The sequence below is a fragment of the Periplaneta americana genome, chromosome 4 (genome assembly GCF_040183065.1).
Source record: "Periplaneta americana isolate PAMFEO1 chromosome 4, P.americana_PAMFEO1_priV1, whole genome shotgun sequence".
Taxonomy (NCBI): domain Eukaryota; kingdom Metazoa; phylum Arthropoda; class Insecta; order Blattodea; family Blattidae; genus Periplaneta; species Periplaneta americana.
In genome coordinates, this window is record NC_091120.1 from 147,957,880 (window position 1) to 147,974,725 (window position 16,846).

At 36.1% G+C, this 16,846-nt stretch overlaps 1 protein-coding gene across 1 annotated transcript in view; it reads left to right on the top strand.

The window, feature by feature from the left end:
• LOC138698958 (cytochrome P450 4C1-like) overlaps positions 1-16,846 on the top strand; it is a 103,624-nt gene that overhangs the window by 23,123 nt on the left and 63,655 nt on the right. The window contains exons 2-3 of the mRNA XM_069825152.1: positions 1,265-1,470; positions 6,435-6,541. Coding sequence (XP_069681253.1) covers positions 1,296-1,470; positions 6,435-6,541 — 282 coding nt within the window. The 5' untranslated portion in view covers positions 1,265-1,295. The remainder of the gene's footprint in view (positions 1-1,264; positions 1,471-6,434; positions 6,542-16,846) is intronic.

Genomic DNA, 16,846 nt, shown 5'->3' on the forward strand with positions numbered 1-16,846 from the left:
TGTTAATGAGAATGTTTGCTTGTGAGAGCCCATCATTGGTATATTAAAAGAGATGGTGAAGTGAGATTTCAGCAATGGATGGTTGGTCATTGAATTTACTGGTGAAATGTAAATAGCAAGCTTCATTAGATCTAAGACAGCGATCATCAGAACAGTACACCCTCGGGCTAGCCTATCTTACCCGCGTACAAGACACTGCACTAGCGCCCATTCGCCGCTGCTAGCGGGTATGCTGTCTCTCTATCCCTTGTGTACGACGGAGCATATTACCTTAAACGCCATGCACGCTACCCATTTCAGCGAGTACTGACGACACATTTCTGGGTCTGAAATATAAGACTACCTAAAGCTTTGAACTTTCATTTTGTTTTTTGATTTCATTTATTGTTTTCCATAAATACAACATCAGCAATGCAATTTTAAGTTGTGGAACATCGAAAGTTGTAAAAAAATAAAATAAAAATAGCATAGCACTGTATTATTATTATTATTATTATTATTATTATTATTATTATTATTTTCTTTTGTAATATTGGTTTACAGGATTCAACTAAAGTTGCCTTGTTGCAGTTGGAACAAGTGATAATATAATAAATGGAAGCATAGTCATTAGTCACGTACCCTCCAGTGCGTATAGCATAATAAAGTCATATCACAGTCTATTATATACAGTCGCGAAGCTCAATACGTAGTAAATATGCAAACATTAGATAGTTCTCAAAACTAGGATCGCTAATATCGCCTCATTACAGGCAATGTAAAATAGTACCGTCACAGTCTATTGTTTCTAGCACCCTCAAAACTCAAGCTTCGTAAGTGTATATACAGAAGTAGACTGTGGTCATATGTAATAAGTCAGAGTACTCTATTAGGAAAATATATTAAGTTGCACAATCTTAATTTTTTTAGTTATAATTTCTCTGTTTCTCACTCTAAAAAACGAATTGCGTATTATAATACTGCAAAAGGAAATTTTTAGAAACTTATAAACCTTATAACATTTTAGAAATACAGGCATGACTCTAACTTCTTGGTGATTAATTAATGTAATTAGTAGCTGAAAAGATTACAGGATAAAATGAAGTTCTACAGTTAACCTGTCTCCTGACGTGTTAATTAATAAAAGATCATACTGAATATAGGTCTATAGTAATGAAAAGTCGACCTCGGAGATGTAATTAAAAATGATATGTAGAGAAGAATGCTAAGTCTAAAATTATTTCGTAAAAGAGCATTTCACAGAAATGATGTCTCTGTATTACAGATAATTTTAAAGAAATCTTCTGCTGCATTAGATGATGGAGCCTACAACACTGCTTCTGGCCGTTGCTGTGTGCTTGGTAGTCTTGCTTCTATTTAGACGAGACCCAGAAAAGATGCGCATAAAAGAAATGATGGATAAAGTACCTGGTCCACCAAGTTACCCTATCCTAGGAACTATGCTACCATATATATTTCTGCCACCAGAAGGTGCGTATGACTATTATTAAATAATGATTATTGTAGTGATGATAGCAACACTGACAATAATAGTAACTTGTAATGACACCAAGGGAAATAATTTGTGCAGGGTTGCCAGATTGAGCGATATTTCGCCGTTTGGACTATATAATAGTCTTTTGAGACCTATTTTTAAATAATTGCGACTATCGCCATTTGGACGACTTTTTCCTGGAATTTTTCGAAATTTGGGCAACATAGAAAAACTATTTAATTTTACTTTATTCTTAGTATTAAAAACATAGCCTACTCTGTATAATTCAAATTATTATTGTTGTTATTAGTAATATTACTATTTTATTTATGTTTATTTTTCTCGTTTTATTTTCCTCAAAAGTGTTAAATGCTGCTGTATTTAGAATAATTTTATTCTTCTCTTCTCATCCAGGTCACTTGGACAATCGCAGTATTACCACAGTCTAGTATATACAGTCACGAAACTTGAGTTATTGATGGTACTAGGAACAATAAACTGTGCCGATACTGTTTCGCATTGTCTGTGATGAGGCGAAAATAACGATCCTAGTGGTTAGCAACTCTCTATGGATGCATATTCCCTACGTATTGTGCTTCGTGACTGTATATACTAGACTGTGGTAGCATTTCATTTTTGGTGTTGCGGGACGTTTATAACTTTCACTAAATTCCATGGCAGTAATTAATTAATGTACTTAAGCCTAATAAACTGTGAGCAACTGACACTTGTATGCACAATATTATCATTCAATTACTACAACTGGTATAATAAATCTTGATGTTATGTTTAATACAATAACGAAAAATAATTGAAAACGGGCGTTTCTTAAAATCACCGCCTGCTGGATCACATGCTGTGGTTCTTACACTGCCTGCTTAATCGGCGCTTATGTGCGAGTAATGAAAAAAGTTATATTACCGCTAGGTGGCAGGTAATGCCCACCGCTATTAACATTATTAGTATATGCAAAGTACCCCAAAATAACTTTTGTTAGGACATCCTTCTGTACCAGAAGAGACAAGTGCTTAGGGAAACAAAGGCCCAGGGTGTCCGGATCTTCTGCAGTGCTTAATATGTAATAATATTAATACTGAACTTAAAACTTAATTTTTTCTAAGCGATACCACATCTAAACACAAGTTTTAATTAACGGGTTTGCATCATATAAATACAATTTATACAAGCATGCTTGCTTTAGGCGTTTACTAAAATTAGTTTTACAATAAATTAACGTAATAAAAATAAAGTCTAAAACTGGTATAAAAAATTTCAACAAGTTTAAACATATTTACGAAGAAATACATATATGCTTCCAGTAACCCATCTAAGAGATTATTGGAAATCACGACTTGAAATAACGACAGTATGGTGGTAATTTTCTGCTTGTAAAATAGACATTTCTTCAAATCCATAGAAATGTTATACGGAAAATAGGCCTACTGTTATATTAAGTTCAGTATTGCGACAAAGTAATCATCATAATTATAAATAAAAAGGCTTGTTCGAAGTGTGATCAATTATTAGCTCATTTTTTTAAAAATCCTACCCCCCCCCGAGAAGAAATACTGCGTAAAATACTGCAAATAGATAAATCTCATAATTTTGCAAATCTTAAGTTATAATTCAATGTGTTTTACGAGATATTGTATTCTGATCCTTTCCCCTTCTTGTTGTTTAAGGTTATGGATGACAGATAAGTTCCACTTGAAATGAGAAGAAATTAGCTTAATTAAGATCTTAATGGGAAAAACTCACACCTTTTTAAATATGTTATAGTTAACATTGTTATTTTTAGGAAACCAATAGAAAATCATATAGACAATCTCCTTTAGAAAAGAACATTAAATGAAAATGACTTTAACTCGAGTATTTCTTACATCCAATATATTTTAAATAAAAAAATCTTATAATTAATAAACTAATTACTTACATACACTATAGTTACTTCTAAGATTTCAAATTAAAAATTATAATTCACTCTGCACACTTAGCACAGTCAAACCAACGGCAGTTACTTGCTGCGCTCTAGTGCGGAAACTGGACAACAACGCTCCACGTGAAACTCAATGCTAAGAAAAGGGAATGAGCAGGCATATACGCAGCCATAAGATGCGATCCAGCAGGCAGTACTAAAATTGAACTGAAAACTCAGTCATTTTTGAGGAACGAGTTCTCGGCTTTGTTTCAGGCAACTTTACAGAAAAAAAAATACATTACGACAATATCCATGAACGTGCTGAGAACCTTCTGGCAATTGTTACATTACATTAAGTTGAACTTAAAAGTATAATACAACATTTCCATATTAAATTTTATATTAAGAAGCAAATTATGTTATTTTTGTGCCATAAATGATGTATCATTCATGCTACAATGAGTTAAAGTATGGTATGCGTACCATGATTATGGTACGGTTAGCATCACTGTCACCAAAGGCCAGCCCCTCTTATTTGCAACGTGTAAAAAGAATATCGGCTGACAACAAGTGTCTGGCAGAGGAAATTCTTAACTTCTTATAGAATGAAGATTTTGTTCATTTCCTTGCGAAAGTTCATAGCGACAAGTTGTGTAGTTAATAGTGTCAGGTGAAATTCTGTGTAACAATGGAAAGCGGGGGAAATTTGAGAAGATATATAGGCAACAATAGGAAAGTCTTCCAATATTTAAAGGTAACAATACAATTAGTTTATTTAAATTTCCACCGTGAGAAACGTATAACAAATCTCTGGAGATGACACTAGAAGAAGCAGAAGAAGGTTTTCATATAATTTCATTGGAAAATGAGCAGATCCGAAAGACGTATGCATAATAATAAAATTATAATCACACTTTGAATTTCAGTTGATAAATGTATAGACCTAATCTTTTATAGACCTACAGTAGGTATATTTAAGAAATGTATTTCAATAATGCTTAACTATGCATGTAGGACTATATATTGATTTATTGATTTATTGATATAGTTCACAAGTACAAAACTTAATAATATAACAAAAGATCTATAAACAAATGTAGTTCTACATACTAAATATACAATTTCCTAGACTCATTACTTTATCGCAAATCTCAATAATTTATTGGTTCAAACTTGCACTTACGTCTGGTTTTAGTGCATGTTTAAACCAATCGTGATAACCATTAAGACATTAAACCTTATTTTATCTGCTCCTTTTCACAATTTAATTGTAATTATTTAGGTCTTATTTTAATAATAACTTATTATTCCAATTAGGTGATCAGATGTCGACATACTGTAAGTCATGAACCTGAATTAGCTGACTCGATACATTCTATATGTAGGTTGTCTTTATTTCTTACAATATTTCCTTGTCAGCAGAAATGTTTGCGTAACTTCAATGAAGACTACCGCATACCTGCTTAAAAGCAAACTTGACAAATTGCTTACATAATCAACCTCAATTTAGTTTCATTATTGTGTCGCATGTACTCATTATCAATTCATTACTATTATAATGCCTACTAAATTCATTATAAATGCATTATTATTGAAATTAAGACATATTAGTAAAGGAATTTATAAATGTAGGACTATATAAGTGTGCGTGTACTTGTGCGTGTATGCGTGTCCTATATAAGCCTATATACCACATTTCTAGAATATTTTAACATATATATGAGGCGTATATTATTATGTCTTTAGAGGCGGTCATATGAAAGTTCAGTAATTAGCGATATTGGGCTACAGCAAAGCTTCAATACAGTGACTTGACCTAACAACAATCTGGGTGAAACAATATTAGTGGCGTTAGTAATAGAAAAATGTCTAGTATATAGTCACGAAGCTTGAGGTGATGAGAGTTCTAGGAACAATAGACTGTGCCGGTACTATTTCGCATTGTCTGTGATGAGGCAATAGTAGGGATCCTAGTGATTAGCAGCTATCTATGGATGCTTATTCCTTACGTATTGAGCTTCGTGACTGTATATATTAGACTGTGGTAATACTAAAACAATAATAACAAAAGTACATATGCTTGTGCTAGTCAGACGTAGTGGAACCAACAAATTGAATGGTCCTGAAAAAATTGAATTGATAATGAAATCTGTAAGCAATTCAGAAATACGGCCTATTTAACATATTTTTAAGAATTCAATATCTAATAACAAAGTTTGTTTTACCAGTTCATATCTTTTGAATACACACAGAAACAAATAAAATTCCGTGTTATTTCGCACACTACTCATATGAAAAAATTGTGTGCAGTAATTAATGTAACACCAGAACCTAGTATATACAGTCACGAAGCTCAATAAGTAGGGAATATACATCTGTAGATAGTAGCTAACCACCAGGATCGCTACTATCGTCTTGTTACAGTCAATGCGAAATAGTACCGGGACAGTCTATTATTCCTAGTACCCTCACAATACAAGCTTTGTGACTGTATATACTAGACTGTGATAACACCTTGATAGACTAACATAAATTATACAATGATAAAGAGTACATGTCATCCATGAAGTGGTAGGTGATAGTGATGTTCTTACACTACATAGGTACATTTTCGGCAAAATCTGAAATAAATCGCATTTAAAATGTGCGTGAATAATGATTTAATTGGTGTAACGCATTAAACTGCTAAATGTAAAAAGATTTTCACTATAAAATTTATTTCCACATATCAGAAGTGCAGAGAAAATGATATCATAATAAAACTATTTTAGGAAGGAATATTTAATACTAACACACATTAATTTATTAGCAATAAATAGACGACTGAATATAATAAAATTCTTGAAAAATACGAATTGTAGAGCGTCTTTGGGTTTTTGACAACATGTTATTGACAACAGTAACTTAGTTTTTAAAATTAAAGGACACACCAATATTATTACTTCCTTGAGTTAAGAATATGAGGATATATATATATATATATATATATATATATATATATATATATATTATACACATAATTAATTTGAAGTTTGTTTCCAGGGAGATGGGATTTGTTTTTTAACTTAATGATGAAATACAAGCCTTTATTCAAGGGGTGGTTGGGTCCATTCCCGGGAATCTGTACAAGTCATCCCGATTATGTAGAGGTATGTATTTAGTACACACTGTGAAAAGATTTGAATCTTAACAAAGACCACATTTTTTGTATCTTACTTGTATAAATTGTATAATATTATTTTTAAAAGTTTTTCCTTGAAGCAGACGACAGACAGGAAACAACTTCCAGTCCTTCGTTTAAAGACGGTGTATCAACTACTAGGTTATTTAGCGTCGATTGGATAGGTAATATCGAGATGGTATTTGCCGAGATGAGGCCGAACATTCTCTTTATAGTTGGGGAAAACCTCAGAAAAAACCTAACCAGGTAACCAGCCTAAGCGGAAATGGAACACACGCAAAAACGCATCTACGGATTATGCTGCCTTTTGATCAAAGACGGTGACTGGCATATCTTTCTCATGCTTAGGTTAGGTTAGGTAACGGTGCCTACGGGCGGGTTAGGGACGACCCTTTGCACGTCGGCCATACTTAGGCCTATTTTGCATCCATGATTTATGGCATTAATGAGGATTATGTGTACTAATCCACCGGCCGCATGAGACTCCTCACCCACTCAGAGCCCCTACTTCCCGCCCCTTAGTTCTTACCGCCAAGGTGACCAAGCAGCACAGGATCAATTCCAACGGCCCTTCCAAGGTCTCGATGCGCCCTTGGAAGTGGTCTTAAGGAATGAATCTTGGCAGAGATATTGGAATCTAGGGACGGTTGCAGATAGGACGCCCCCACCCCCGTAAGCGGATGAAGGCACGCATCTTGACCTGAATATGTTTATGGAATGAGAAGAAGAAGATGAATGATATGAAATCTGAATTCTTTTTCTACACGGGAAGGGAGTGGAAATGGACCAAAGCAATGAAAATTCCACTCCGGCATTTGCCTAAAGGATTGTGGAAAACCACGGACAAACCACGGTCAGTTTGGTCGGTCGGGGGTTCAAACCGCGGACCTCTCGAATTCGGTGTTCGTCATGTATAACTTCGGTGTTTTCTTCATTACTATGAAACTTTGGGAACTCTTCATTGAAATCCGAGGATCGAAGCAGGTACTTCACTGTATGAGTTTCTTATTTGTAAGGAAGAAAGTTTTCTGCATGTCGTACTTTGATAAATTATTTCACGTGGAAAAACACACAAAGAAAATTCATAGATAAAATCCAATATCCGCAGTTATAACTATTCACACGATTCGATGGACTAAAAATTAGGTCAATGCTGTAGGATAAGAAAATGGGAGCATTCATTTGGATGGTATATACCTATTGAAGTATAATTGCTGCGAAGAGTGTCTGGGCTATGAATGGAGAATAACACCTCTTAAATATTATATATGAGTTTATTACATATTTAAAAATGTAGACCTATATCAAAGAAGACTGACATAGAGTTAAAAAAGAAACATTTCAACATCTTACGTAATTTCCTGCATTGATATCCATAATCCAAGAGACGAATTTTCATCTTTCTGACATGATTCCCATGTACCTTATGTTATCTTAATTAATTCGTTCCATAATATTATTTATGCCATCCTAGCATTATAGACAGGTTATTACTACATCCAATATCGTGCGTATTCGGTTTTTTATGGCACGCATGACAATAATAACAATTACGTATTAGCGAATACATCTACGCACCACGTAATCAAGAAATGAAATACAAGACAGAAGGTAACGTATCATTTATTTCCAATCTTTAACAATTTTGTATCACTTTTGTAATATCACATAAAACAGTTGTGTTGCTCAGAGAAACTACTGTAACTTTTATACACCAATGATGTGAATTTTATTTCAACAACAACCACACACCCGTCAACAATGGGTATTCCACTCAACACTGCAACACAGTAGTCGTTATTGCACTCTACAGAACGACAATGACTATTCACGTGGATTATTGAGAAGAACAACAATGTACTCCTTATCTCAACTAATTTTCACAAAGCACTATGTATAAAACAAAACTGTCAGTTTTCAGTTCACAGCTCGTTCGCCTTGCTCACTCAGTCAAGTTCACGATACATGGAACCCCAGGCCTTGCAGATACAGTTCACTGCACTTCGAACCCAAGACTTCCAGATGCGCTTTCCTGCACGTCGAACCCAAACTTCCGGACGCGTTGCCTTCACCTGGACGCTGCCCAGTTACTTACTCAAATTCACTGCACCTCGACGTTAGATCCACTGGATACGTTTCCGCTAACTAGCTCTCTCATAGCTGACAAACTGACTAAAACTGACACACTTGAAGACTGCTCGCGCTTTATTTATTAAACCACACGTTCTCGAATCTTCGGTTCGCGTGGCTTTGAGAAACTTCCAGATGTTCCCTCCTGCTCCTTCTGTTCCGCGTCACTCCGCACCATCACTCGCACTAGATGCTCGCGCAACTTCCCCAACGCCACCAGGTCTTCCAACATGGCGCCACACTACATTAACAAAATAAAAGAACATTTTTGTAACATAAAATTTGATACCTAAGATATAACTAAGAGTTTGTCAAACCTGCAACGTTATCCATTTCTCTTTATTCAATGCCAAGGCTACGCGCATATAATAGATATGAACATATCATCGATGTTTCTGCAATAACTCCTAAGTGACATTTATCGATTTTAAGATTTTTGTTCTACTAAATAATTTAAATAGTTATACAGCAAATAATAAAATCTCCTATAAGTAATTGTATTTCTTTCTTTCGAAATTGTAAGAATTCACAATCTCCTATGCACCACTGCCATAGAATGAATAAATATGTTTTTTCTTTCTACTGAAATTTTATATTTTGCACATAGGAGTTCTTGGACGATATGAAACGAACATATCAACACTTATGTCAGCTATTGTGAGTGCGACAATTATTCATTCATGCCCTACTCATCAAGATTATCCACTTGTTGCATAAGTAACTACTGTCAGTCTGTTATGTTATATTATTATATTCTTAAAAAATTCAGTTATAAGGTAACGTACCCAAATAAGAGACAGGGCCCTAATAAGAGATACCTTGTTAACTTCTTCGGTATAATTTGCCATCTCTCTACAACTATGGGAAATCAATGTTTGTGCTTCTAAGGCAACGTGTTCTTTGTCTAACCTCAGTTCAAAGTAAGCAACGAAGTTGAGAGCAAGAAAAGTAATTTTTCACACTTTAAACTTTTTATTGGTTTTTGTTGAGGAAGAGAACAGCAGGTAATATAAGCTACAACAAATTTGTTATTAATTTTGTAAAATTGCTAGCAAAATGTTGCATATAATAAGGTAGATTGCTAATAAGGGAGATAATAATTTATGACCTTGGGTAGCTATTTAATTTTTATTTACTCCGTTCCCTAATAAGAGATACCTAGGGGTCCTATTAAGAGATAGCATCTCTTATTTAAAATCCTTATTTCATATTATTATGATGCTCACCTTTAAGAGTTTACGAAATGCTTTAACGCTTGTAGTCATGTCAGTTTGCCAGCAACTACATAAGAACGAATGAAAGATTAATTGAACTATTAATTAAAATTAATTATGAATTAGGTGAATCATTATTATCCATTGTCCTCAATTATTCATTGCAGAACTTACTAATTGAAATGATTAAGTTATCATTATTAAGACTAATATTAATAAATTAATTGAGATGACAATTTTATCAATAGCTAAAGTCAATTCAAATCAGCTAGTCCCACAATATTTACCTTACTTAGAGTACGGCCACATGAGTGCTACAAATGTAGCTGCCGTAATTGTCGCAAAATGGGTGGCCACACGGGCGCTACAATTACTGCTAGTTTCTGCGTTAAATGTCACTACGTGTGGCCAATGACATGCCACACGTAGCGAGATTTCTAGCTACTTCTTTTGCGTTTTGCAGCACTCAGCCGTAGTGTAGTGGAAGCTTTCTTCCGAGATGGAGTATGCAGCCAAGGTCACTTTGTGTGTGTTGTTAGTGTATATTATTACGGTCACACACAATTGTAATGCGCATGAGAAGAAAAAGTATAGCAGTGCCTTAAAGTTAACTTTTATTGCTGTGTAGATTTTACAACAGGCAATATTGTTCGTCAGTAACAATCGGAAGTACGGTGTGAGTGAAGGGTTTGCTGAAAGATGAGGTGGTCGTCATCGTTGTTGCCCACGACGCCTCTCTTTGCCCTCGGCTGCCAGCTCTGTTGTGTATGGAGAGTAAGTCAAGGCGGCACTTTGATGTCAATAATTAACGATGTACACCAATTAATTTGGGCGCCAGCCTCCTCGAGATTACTCTGGTAGAGATGAGGTTCCCAGGTCAGCTGTAAACGATTGGGACATGGGGTTTGGGAGACGTGCTCGTTGATTGAAATGATGTAAGCGCACACCAGAAGTTGTTGGTAAGAAATCTCGATGAGAACGTTTATTATTATGAAGTATTGGTTTCGGATTAGCATAAATGCGTGTCCAAGTGTATAATATACTGCTCTCACTTCCTACAAGTTGGTAGACTAATTTCCGTCTTCGCGTAAGTCTATGTTTTATACTATAACACCGGCAATATAACGGAGAGTTGATAAAATGATGGCAATTTATTCCTAATGTAATAATAATGACGAGAAAAGAATTCAGACTTATAAGAATGATACAACACACGGCTTCTTCCTATACCCACTAAAGTATTCTAAGTCCGTAAATTGTTATCCTTCCGAGTTAGGTTCGCCGAGAATATGTGGAGTGCGTCCTTACCGTACGCGTTCTATCTGCCCTCTGTCTATTTGCCAAATCTACCCTCTACTTGCAACCACCAAATATCCTCATTTCGCCCTTCTATATATAAATCACGTGTCTCTATTATGAATCCTGATTGGCCATGATTACTCTTACGTCACTTAAGACGCGCTATTCAAAAATTGTTCGATAACTAGATCCTCCCCCACTTCCGGTGTTTTCTGACAACTTTCTAACATATTCCAGACCATCTCCTTTTCGAACCTGGCTTGTCGTCATCTAGCTGACCACCCGCAGGCAAAATCCACGTAGCCCCCAACGGTCGATCCCATGCCTGGACACATGTTTCTTGTCCCCGTAGCGCGGCTTCGGCATTTCTGCCCAGCTGTTACTTCCTTTTCACATTCTGGAACTTTCTTACACGCCTACGCTTCCTATCCATATAAGAATATTAACAAGAAATACTAATCCGATGAAAACCTCCTAATCCTATACGAGGAACCGTCTCAAAGTCTGTATGAAGACCTAATTCCTCGTGGTTCTGTAGAAGGGTCATTGGGATTGTACGACAAGTTAGACATGCTCTTCCTTTTTCAAAACATGAATTTCTGAAGCATCTCCAAGTAAAAAAGGAGTTTTAAACATGACCCAAAACAGAACTCAAAGAGGCAATCTGTTTGTAACATATTTGAGAGATCAGTCTTGTAAAAGAATTGTGTGTTTTTTTTTTTAATTAAATGAAGTCGCTGTGAACGCTATTGTATAGCGTTTACTGGAACGCTATTGTATAGATTTTATTATTGAAGGAAACCTTTGGTCTAAAATGAAAGAAAAAAAATGTGTACTCTGAAAGAAAGGTATTTTGAAAAGAGTATAACTACACACATCTATCATAAAAGTTCTCTTTTCCTTGGTTGTGCAGAATGCTTATTGGACATTGCGGCAATTTAAACTTGACTCTTATATCCCAAAATAGAACTCAAAGTGGAAATGTCTTTATAAACAATACTGATTTGTGAGGTCTGTCCTGCAAAAGAATTGTACGTTTTTTTACCAAACAAAATTGCTGTGAAGGGTTTGCTAGAACGCTTTTGTATACTTTTTATTGAAGAATAAATTAGGTCGAAATTGAAAGAAGAAAAATATATGTACTTTTTAAAGAAAGATATTTTGAAGAGAGTTAAAAAATAGGGCAACTCAGCTGGACTATACGTAAGCGAAGCAATATTTATTGGCACCGTATTACTATGTCATATATATTCGCATAGTATTGTTATAAATCTGTCATGATAATAATTTCCCAACTAAAAGTCAATCTCCCTCTCTACTTCACTCCCTCATAAACACAAGTTAATTCTGTTGTTATAATTATTTATACATACTGAGAATTTCAACCATTAAAAAAACGGGTTTTCCTTCAAATTTGAGAATGCCTTTCTCCCATTGTAGGCCTACATCTTATCCAATAGAAAACAGAGTTTACGTTCTCTTAAACATGATAGGTTCACGTTTCTCAGATTATTAAACTTCGGGGAGGGGGAAACTGAAAGGTGAATATTAGGTTATGTTACAGTTTCATGTCTCATAAAGTTTTTTAACAACAAAAGAAAATTTTAACGCTAAAAGATAAGCGGGGTGGTACAAATTGCGATATCTTATAGCTAATTCGAGAGACAAATTTCACTGCATTCAGCAATGTCACTTGCTTTATTTTTAAATACATTAGGCCTGAATAAAATGCCACGGTGTTGTATGCCTGGCTTTAAATTCAATTATCAGAAAGGAACTTAGTGGCGATATTTACTTTTCATTCTGGTGAAGTAACAAAAAACGGAATAAGGTTAAGAAAATAGTATTCAAAATTAGCTTACGCGTGTATACATACGCATTTGTAAATTTACATTGCGCTAAATTATTGAAATTCTCTACTGTAAAATGAACAACTTTGACTTGTTATTTCACTCTTTTTAAAATTCTTAATCTGTTTGTCCTTTGATTTTCGCTTTCTATCTCATCCCTAAAAATTAAAGCATAACCATTCATTTTACCCGGTTCTTTGTACTTCTATTACAATTTTTTTGTGTTTTCTTTTGCATGATATTTATTCTTTATTTATTGCCAGTTAGTAGATAAAAGTCTTTTGAAATGTATATTCTTTGACTCCCTGAGTCTTCTCTGGGAATCAGTAAAGCGGAAATAAATATTAATATAAATTTAAAGTTTAAATATATGGATTTTATAATAAGAAATTCCCAGTAATTAACAACAATGTTAATTCGTTTAAGGTGCAAAAATTATTGGTCACGAATAGACCTAACATGTCAGACGGCGCCAAACCACTTAACTCAATGCGGTCTATAATTCCAGCTACATTTGTCGCAGAAAACTTGCTACAAATGTAGCCACCCATGTCGCTGCGTGTGGCCACCCAACAGCAGTAAATGTCGCAGAAAAAATGGACCGGACCCATTAGAGTTGCGACGCGACCTTGGGATGCGCCAAACTTGCTACATTTACTGCTCCGTGTGGCCGCTTCCATTTAACTCAATGCTGCCTATAATTCCAGATACGTTTGTCGCAGAAAACTTGCAACAAATGTAACTCGTGTGGCCGTACCCTTAAAGATCAAAACATAAGTACTTAATTCGTAAAATATTCTCTATACATTTCAAATAAAAATCTTGTGTAATTATTAAAACTATTAAATTTAATTGTGATTCTTGATTTCGAAAATTTTGTTGGACCTGTGTAAATATCGCCACTACAGCCAGTGCCAGTGCTTGTGGAGCGTGTTCTTGAGTAAAAAGCCAGTCAGTGAGCACATGTTGCCAGTGTAGCTGAGAACGGTAACACCCAAAACATCACGTAAGCAATCTGCCAATCACAGTTGTCAGTGTTGTTGCCAACTGAACTGCGTCAAAGGCAAGACACTCGCACTTTGCGTTTCTGGGATGTGTCCTTGAGTACACTGACCAGTCCACTGACTGGTCAGTGTACTCAAGGATCAGTGCGTCTGTTGCCACTTCGACTGAGAGTGGTACCACCTCCTAAACAGATGTGACGTAAGCAATCTGCGAGTCACAGTTGTCAACTTTAATTCTCACAGACTATGGGAAAGATAAGTTACTCGCGCTCAACGTTTTCATTACTTGTTTCACGCGCCAGAAACAGTGACTTTGGTTATACCACAGTTAGGATCTCAGGAGCAACAGCAGCAGTAGCAACAACCACCACCTCAAAAGCCGTAACATTCAACCGGTGGGTAGTCGCATATAAAGTCATCCAGTGCAGGAAAAAGAGCTATCATAATATCAGTTTTGATCACAAAAAAAAAGAGAGAGAGTTTAGGTAAGGAAAATCAAAGAAAAGACGGAGCTTGCAAGACGTTGTTCGATAAACAACAAAAATCACAGAAAAACTCAGTCCAAGAAGCACTGATTGAGTTCGTCCAGTGATGAAGAATCCGATGTGGAAACGGAATTAATAAACTCTAGTGGCTCGGAATATGGACAAAATTATGATGATGGAGAGTGCTTGTTTTGCACTGAATTTTTTTCAGAGGACACCAGGGCTCAGGGGGGAGAAATAGATTCAGTGTTTAAAATATCGTCGTTGGGCACACGAAGACTGCAGCACTGATGATGAACCTTTCCTTTTTCCAACTTGCTCAATTCAGCGAAATAAGAATTTTGTAAATTAAAGGGGTCGGCAAAATAAGTGCAATCAACTTAGAATTAAAGTATGGAGATCGAAATGTAATATTCCATCATTTTTCTTTCTCTAGCAAAATATTAACGTTAGCAATAGTAGCCTAAATAATATTACTATATTCATGTCCGAATTGACCGACTTTGTGCTCTTTTCGTAGTAGTAGTTAGTAGGGTTTAAGAAAGGGCGCGTCAGCTACTATGGCTATTTGCGCCCTTATCTAAAATCCTTCACTAAACACAAACATAATACAATAACCAGAATGCTTAAAAGAACTAAAAATCGTTGTCACAGTTAAAACGAGGCAAACAAATGCAGTTTCAACAAGGTGAAGCATAAAAACCAGAAAAGTGAGAAGTTCTCCGACCCTGTGTAGTATTTAAAAAGAAACAACAAAACAATAAAACAAATGCCACCAGAGATAAATTATCTAGCGCATTTATAAAATGCCCGGATGTAAAATGTCCGATGGTCAAATTTGTTAAAATCGTACAATAAAAAATGCAACCTCCGGATCTAAAGATCCGGAGGATAGGTAAAACGGGTCATTAAAAACTACATCACCTTGTCAAGTCCTGTATTCGATAAAAATTTCGGAACTGCACTTTTACAATTAAAATCATTTCCAAGAGCGTCACCTAGAGTTGGCCGAATTCCATACTGCCGACGGCCACGGTCGTATTTTCGACACTGTAATAAAAATGTTCCACGGTCAGTGGAACATGGCATAGAACACACTCCGGCTGAGGCTCGCCACGTAGGAGATGCCCATGCGTCAGATGACATTGCCAATCCTCAACCGGGTGAATAAAACTTCTTCATGTCGTGACGCGCTTGTGGACGAACGCGAACAGTATTCTTTATTCTTCGTACTTTATTTCCCTCTTGTGCAGACCATTCGCCCTCCCATTGCCACCATAACGTATGTTTCAAATAATGTTCAATATCTTGCCACCTCTCACGCCAGTACACCTCACACCCATTTATAGCACCGGCCCTTGCTGCAGCATCCGCTGCCTCGTTTCCAGGAATTCCAACATGACCCGGAGTCCACACTATTTCAATCTCATATTCAGAGGTTAGGAGAGTGTGGAAATGTTCCTGGGTTCTCAACACAAGCGGATCATCAGAATTCAGACACTGCAACGACTCAATGGCGCTTAGAAATTCGGAGCAGGAAGGAATCTGCCCCGGGGTTGCCTTATTAAAAACAATAAAACTCTATAAAAAGCATATAATTCTCCGGTAAAAACACTGATGTACTGGCTCAATTTATATTTAAATATTTGTCCATTCGCAATAAAGGAACAACCAACACAATCATTTACTCGGGATCCTTCAGTAAAAATTAATGAGTAATTTGGATACTGTGATAAAAGTTCACTAAAACGAAGTCTGTACACAAAAGCTGGCGTAAATTGTTTAAAACATCGGCTCAGACTTACATCAAACATGGGACGTCGCATAGTCCAGGGTGGAGTGGTGGTGTACTCCAAAGTGCGAACTGTTGGCAAGAGGAAGTCGACGTCAGACAGCAGTTCTCCAAACCGCACTCCTGCTGGACGAAGTCTCAATGGTTTTTCACTGTATCGGCCATAAAAGACAGATGGTAAAAGGAGTCGTAAGAATTGTGCTCGGGCTGTGAGCGGAGCTTAACAGTATACGAGCACAATAAGGCATTACGTCGCCGATACAGTGATAGTTCCCCCGCTTCGCAATACAGACTCTCTATCCGACTCGTTCGGAAGGCCCCTGTAGTGAGTCGTATCCTATGATGATGAATTGTGTCTAAGAGACGTAACTTGGATTTACTTGCTGAGCCATAGATAAAACACCCATAATCCAGCTTTTACCGGATCAGAGCACGATAAAGACGTAAAAGCACTATGCGGTCTGCAACCCAGCGAACCCCTGACAAAAAGCGTAAAATA